Below are 6,790 nucleotides of genomic sequence, written 5' to 3' on the forward strand. Positions count from 1 at the left end.
GGGCGAGGCCAGAGCAGTCGATCCGCCGACAGCGCGGATGGGGGCGGGGCCGCTGCCGCCGGCGGGAGGTTTGAAATGGCCGCCGCGGCGCCGAGGCCGCTCCGGGACGGTCGGTGCCCACCCGCCCGGGGCTGAGAGCGGAGATGGCCACCAAGCGCCTGGCCAGGTGCGGGCCGCGGGGCCAGGCGCTGGGGGAGCGGGGGATCGGGGGATCCCTGCTGCTGCGGCGGCCCCCGGAGGGACCGGGGGGGCGGGGGTGGTGCCCGGGCGGGCGAGGGCCTGAGGGCGGCCGGGGTGCTGGCGGGGGGACCGGCAGCGGGGCGAGGGTGTCCGCCCGTCCCAGGCGCGGAGGGGCAGGGGGAGGGCGCCCCCTGCGTGGGGGATGCTGAGGCGGTGCCGGCGCCGCTGCTGTCCGCAGGCAGCTGGGGCTGGCGCGGAGCAGCGCGCGGGCGCGGAGCAGCGCGCAGGCGGCGGCGGGGCAGCGCTTCGGGTACCTGATCGTCGTCGACTTCGAGGCCACGTGCTGGCGGGACGCGGGGCGGCGCGGCCCCGAGATCAGTGAGTGCGGCGGGAGGGGGCTGCGCGGGCGCGGAGACGCGACGGAGCGGGGCGGGGGGGGCGGCCCCGGCCCCGGCGGTGCGGGAAGGCGCTCGGTGGCCGGACACCGAAGAGCAGCAGCCCGGCTGCGGGGGGGTACGGGGAGGAGGGGGTGGCCGGGGGTCTGGCGTTTACAGGAGGCGGCTTTGAATGTTGTGTCTTCATTATATGCTGTGTTTATAGAATCATAGAATCATTGAGGTTGGAAAAGACCTCTAAGATCATCGAGTCCAACTGTCAACCCAACACCACCATGTCCACTAAACCATGTCCCTAAGTGCCACATCTACTCGTCTTTTAAATACCTCCAGGGATGGGGACTCCACCACTTCCCTGGGCAGCCTGTTCCAATGTTTAACCACTCTTTCAGTAAAGAAATTTTTCCTCACGTCCAATCTAAACCTCCCCTGGCGCAACTTGAGGCCATTTCCTCTCGTCCTATCGCTTGTTACTTGGGAGAAGAGACCGACACCCACCTCGCTACAACCTCCTTGCAGGTAGTTGTAGAGAGCGATGAGGTCTCCCCTCAGCCTCCTTTTCTCCAGGCTAAACAACCCCAGTTCCCTCAGCCGCTCCTCATAAGACTTGTTCTCCAGACCCCTCACCAGCCTCGTTGCCCTTCTCTGGACATGCTCCAGCACCTCGACGTCCGTCTTGTAGTGAGGGGCCCAAAACTGAACACAGTATTCGAGGTGCGGCCTCACCAGGGCCGAGTACAGGGGCACGATCACTTCCCTACTGCTGCTGGCCACACTAGTTCTGATACAGGCCAGGATGCCATTGGCCTTCTTGGCCGCCTGGGCACACTGCCGGCTCATGTTCAGCCGGCTGTCGACCAGCACCCCCAGGTCCTTTTCCAACAGGCAGCTTTCCAGCGCCTCTTCCCCAAGCCTGTAGCGCTGCATGGGGTTGTTGTGGCTGAAGTGCAGGACCCGGCACTTGGCCTTGTTGAACCTCATACAGTTGGCCTCAGCCCATCGATCCAGCCTGCCCAGGTCCCTCTGCAGAGCCTTCCTACCCTCGAGCAGATCAACACTCCCGCCCAGCTTGGTGTCGTCTGCAAACTTACTGAGGGTGCACTCGATCCCCTCATCCAGATCACTGATAAAGATATTGAACAAGACCGGCCCCAAAACTGAGCCCTGGGGAACACCGCTCGTGACTGGCCGCCAACTGGATTTAACTCCATTCACCACAACTCTCTGGGCCCGGCCGTCCAGCCAGTTTTTATGTTATGTTCCTTCTCGTTCCTGACAGTTCAACCCCAGTTTAAAGCGAATGGAATAATTTCTGTGAAGAGCGTTAACCTTTCTGGCTTTGTGTTTTGGTTTTTTGTTTGTTTGTTTTTCTCGTTTTGTTTTTGTCACAGTTGAATTTCCAGCAGTCCTGTTAAACACTTCAACAGGAGAGATCGAATCTGAATTCCACACATATGTCCAGCCCCAGGAGCATCCTATTCTCTCTGAATTTTGTACAGAACTAACTGGCATAACACAGGTAAAATTCCTATTTAGTATTACTTTACACCGTTGTAATTGCTATTTACTGGTTTTTTTTAAACATGCCTTTAAAGAGCTAAAGAGAAACAAAACTCAAATGAATTTCAGTGCATACTAACACGTGCATACTTCTTGTTCTGTTTCATAAAGAATCAAGTTGATGAAGGGGTCCCTCTAAACATTTGTTTATCACAGTTTTTGAAATGGATTCAAAAGATACAAAAGGAGAAGAAAATTATATTCAGTTCAGATATTCCAAGTCATTCTACTTCAGAGGCAAGACCTTGTACCTTTGTTACTTGGACAGGTAAATAAAATTTTCATTTGCTTTTTCTGTGGAATAATACACATTAAAAAATGAACATTTGGTGGTGCTAGTGAGATTGCGTCTTCACTTCTAGGAAGCCAAAATCCTGTTATTAGGTATTAAAGACGTGCAATATTGGGATAAGACTGAAAATATGAAATCCATTGAATCCTGATGTGTTCACTACATCTTTGTCGCCAGGGTCTGACATCGTTACATTTTTCTGCTTTACATAGAGTGAACTGCGTCACCATTCTTAATGGTGCTCTAAATCTAAATGATTTAATGAGGTCTTTGAGATCTTTACCCATCATGAAGTCATTCTTTACTAACAGGCATTCACTTATCCTGATGTCCCATTGCAGCAACCATAGTGCTTTTCATGTACAAAGACTTCATTAGCCTGTGCTAATGAAGCCTGTTAGCCTATGCTTCCTGTCCAGCAGTACAGGACACTACTAGGATGTTGATAGTATGTCCCCTCATGTAGATTTTGAGTCATGTTTATGTAGATTTTAGGCCAGTTCTTTAGCGACGGATTACTTGTGGTTTTTTTTCTGTGCAGACTGGGACCTGGGTGTGTGTTTGCAGTATGAGTGTAAAAGGAAGCAGCTGCGAAAACCCGACATTTTAAATTCCTGGATTGATCTCAAAGCAACATACAGGGTGAGAAGATTGATAGACTGTGAAACATTTATACCCATATTATCATCTCGAAGGCTAACTGTATTTGAGGTTACAAGCCAATATTGTATGTTCCAGTGACTAAAGTAACCCATTTGTTTTCTTTCCACATCGTTATCGCTCAGCAGCAAATTGCATGCCCTAGAACTGTGTGAATTTTAACAGAAATCTTAATGCTAGGAAAACAACCTGGTGTTACTGTTGATAAACGAATGATAATCCTAAGAGAATTTTTTGAGCTGCCTTTCCTTTCCTGACATCTTTTGCTCTGCTTGCTTCCGAACTTCCCTGGTTTTGTGTGCTCTTATTGCTGCTTTACATTGCTGCGCAGAAAATAGTCATCACCATCTGTTTAGAGGTACTTAAAGGTCTAGCGTGTGAACTGTACTTGGACCAGAAAGTATATGCTGAACAGCATGAGTAATACTGAAAAAATGAATGTATACTTTATTACACAGTCTACACTGCAATAGAGTTCTAACTTGGGGGCTAACAGCACCTAAGTGTACCTTCCCCTGTGTAGTCAAGGAAACCTTCAAAGGGTGACCCAGGAGCCTACCTTTCCTGACACTTGGAGCTTAGCCTCTTAACCTAGGTAGCAGAATTGGGTCTCTAAAGATAAACAGCGTGAATAGTCCCCCTTTCTTGTGATCAGATGAGATGCTGGGAGTCAGTAGCAATACTCACTTTTTCTCAGTTAAAAAGAATTTATACCTATGCCAATTAATGCCCATGCCTTTGCAATATGCAACAGTTTAAACATCTCAAGATATTATTTATAGTTGTATTCTTCAATGCTGCTCTGTTAAGGCCTTCATCAATGTAAGCCATAAAGTGCAAATGAATGACTCCAGAGCTAAGACAGAATTGATTAGTTTTAAGACTTGAGAGAAGGGATTCATGGTTCTTTCCATTCCAATTTGTAACAGGGTAAGTCACTTACTGTCTTATGCTTATTTATCCCAACTGTAAAATGAAGATACCCGATTTGCACAATTGCCTTGTGAAATTTATTATTCATAAGGTGATATTTCTGAAATGGTTTTCACTTCACCATGAAGAGGTTTTGAAATGCTTTATGTTAAGCACCTGCGTTGTTTTCCTTAGGCCTTCTATAATAGGAAGCCTAAAGGGCTAAATGGTGCTTTGCAAGATTTGGGGATGGCTTTTGCAGGACGGGAACATTCTGGTAAGTACGATATGATGATCCTCATTTTAATATATATCTATTTTTTATAAAGCTAAATAGCTACTATTTAGCTTTAGTTAGCTAAACTAAAGCAGCTAGTAACAGCTAGTCATTAAATAGGACAGAACATTGCATAATAGTTACTACAAAAATATCAAAACAAGAAAGGCTAGATGCTTCAAAGATCAGAGTTTGTAATTTCTAACCTCATGTTTTATTTCTGAAATCTTTCCTAGTGCTATTGAGTGCATGTTCAACAAGATCGATCTCTGAATTGCTAGGGCGCAAAAGAAAAGAGGCAGAGGAAAAATTGATTTTACCTGATAGCTCTGGACAGCATATTAGTGTAAAAGAATACCAGCACAATATGAATTTATTTTACATGATCAATAAAACAGAGCAAGGATTTTAAAAATTGTGGATATATATTCAGCTCTATGGATTGGTCCTTAAGATGTTTCAGCACAGGAATTTTTTACTTCTGCTTCCCTTTTTTGAACTAGATAACCATATGTCAGAGTTCTGTGAAGCCCTGTCATTTATGTAAGGCTTCCCTAGATGACATTTTTCCTCCAATAAGAACTATCCCCAGTAGTAGTTTAAAAAGAAGACATTAATATGACCGTACTTTTGAAGGGTTGGATGATTCTCGGAATACTGCCCGTCTTGCTTGGAGGCTGATTTGTGATGGATGTGTGCTGAAGGTTACTAAATCTTTGGATAAGGTTGGTAACTACTCCATATCTTCCCTTCTACTTGCTTTGTAGCCTGGAATACAGATGAAAAGTGAGCTATTCAAATAATAAACCCAACATCTTGACTATGAATTGAACAGAACATCCCTAGGCTGACACGCTTATTTATTTTATGCATTGATTCCTAAAACTCCTGGGTATTCACTTTCCAAAATCCCCTTTTGTTTACGGACTCCCTAGGCACATCTGAAGAATAATTTAATTTCCAGAACACCGACTATAAACTTCACTGACAAGACTCCACTGGGAGGTAACAGCAGACCTGAAACTAGATCTAGAGATGGAACTTGTGAAACAAACTCTCTGGCTGAGACAAACCACAACGGTATTGCTGGAATTAAGATAAATTCTAATGTGCAAACTGAAGAACAACAACAGACCACTTGCATTGATTCCTCTGCAGATGTCCACGTTGTAACCAGGACCAAGTTACAGGCTCAAGCCCAAAGCTCTTTAGCAGCATCTACTGACAGATTTCTTGTTCCTCTTGAACAGGCACAGCAATCTCACAGTACTGTATCGACAGGCATGCAGCAAGGATTGAGCAATGGGCAACCTCTGAGTACAGCCAGATACAGCCTTCCAGTACATGGATCAGGACTAGTGCTCGTCTCCACTACCATCTCCTCTGTTAATATCTCCAATGAGGATATCAGTACTAGTTCTGATTGCTTACCTCTGTTGACTGACTGGGAAGATGTCGCTTTAATACCAGAATCTCAATATGAACAAAATTCAGACTGTGTTCAATTCAAAGAAGACTCAAGTACAGATATTTTAACAGTGTTTGAAGAGAAAACAATTTCGAAACAATCGGCTGTGATAAGTTCAGATAATCAAAGTTTGGAGAAAACCGTAGTACCTGTGGAACCTCTGAAATCTATTGTTTACAAAGGTCCTGATACTACTGTCTATGATGTAGGAACAGTACAAAGGCAGACTTCAAATTTTTCAGCTTTTAAGTTACCATCTGCAAAGGTAAATGCTATTTCTACACAATCAGCATTAATTGGAAATTGTTCTACTCCTTCAGAGGTTCCTAAAAGAAAGCCATCTAGTCCAAAAACGTTCCCACCAGCAAAAAAACAGTCTTTTGCAATATATCATGAGAAAACTGCATCTTTTGATCATTCCTTACCTTTAAGAAGTTCAAATATGCCCAAAGTGTCTCCTGCTGTTCTGAACTCCACAGTCAATTTGAATCAGTCTGCAAGGGCTGTGAAAAATGGAAACCCAACTCCCCCTCTGTGTAACTGTGGTCGAAGAGCTAAAAAACTGTGTGTGTCAAATGCTGGTCCAAATCATGGCAAAGCATTTTTTTGTTGTCCTGTTGGCAAGCATGAAGGTAGTAAGAAAGGCTGTGGATACTTCAAGTGGGAATATGTGCTTCTAAAAGAGAAATCTAAGGGTCTCACCCTAAACGCAGATGCTTTGACCTCTCTTGGAACTTACGCCAGAAATTTAGGAAATTCTTCCAACAAAAAATATATTTGTCTTAGACCCTCTATGAGAACTTGAAAATTAATACTTTTTTTTGTCTGAATCTTGAACTCAGTAAGTTTATCCTGCTTAATATAATCAGGACAGTCAAATGATGTCAGATATATGTTCTGAGAATGGGACAAAAATGACACTACTTAGTTAACATAGATAGAAATGGAAATTACTCAAGCATACAAAAATATCAATGTATCATAAAGTATCCCGTTAATGAAGTGTGAGAGAACAGATAAAACTATTAAGTGCTAAAATTACAGTA

At 44.9% G+C, this 6,790-nt stretch overlaps 1 protein-coding gene across 1 annotated transcript; it reads left to right on the forward strand.

The window, feature by feature from the left end:
- Positions 1–143: 143 nt before the first annotated feature.
- Positions 144–6,549, forward strand: ERI2 (ERI1 exoribonuclease family member 2). The gene is made up of 8 exons (XM_076351576.1): positions 144–166; positions 419–558; positions 1,967–2,094; positions 2,247–2,403; positions 2,969–3,069; positions 4,195–4,276; positions 4,913–5,001; positions 5,212–6,549. Exons 1-8 carry the CDS (start codon positions 144–146, stop codon positions 6,547–6,549), a joined length of 2,058 nt encoding a protein of 685 aa, XP_076207691.1.
- Positions 6,550–6,790: the final 241 nt, after the last annotated feature.

The sequence above is a fragment of the Aptenodytes patagonicus genome, chromosome 13, assembly GCF_965638725.1.
Source record: "Aptenodytes patagonicus chromosome 13, bAptPat1.pri.cur, whole genome shotgun sequence".
NCBI classification, from domain to species: domain Eukaryota; kingdom Metazoa; phylum Chordata; class Aves; order Sphenisciformes; family Spheniscidae; genus Aptenodytes; species Aptenodytes patagonicus.

Coding starts and splice junctions, on each gene's coding strand:
- ERI2 (XM_076351576.1), top strand. CDS start 144: ATGGCCACCAAGCGCCTGGCCAG. Junction 167..418: donor GCCACCAAGCGCCTGGCCAG/GTGCGGGCCGCG, acceptor TGCTGTCCGCAG/GCAGCTGGGGCTGGCGCGGA. Junction 2,404..2,968: donor TACCTTTGTTACTTGGACAG/GTAAATAAAATT, acceptor TTTTCTGTGCAG/ACTGGGACCTGGGTGTGTGT.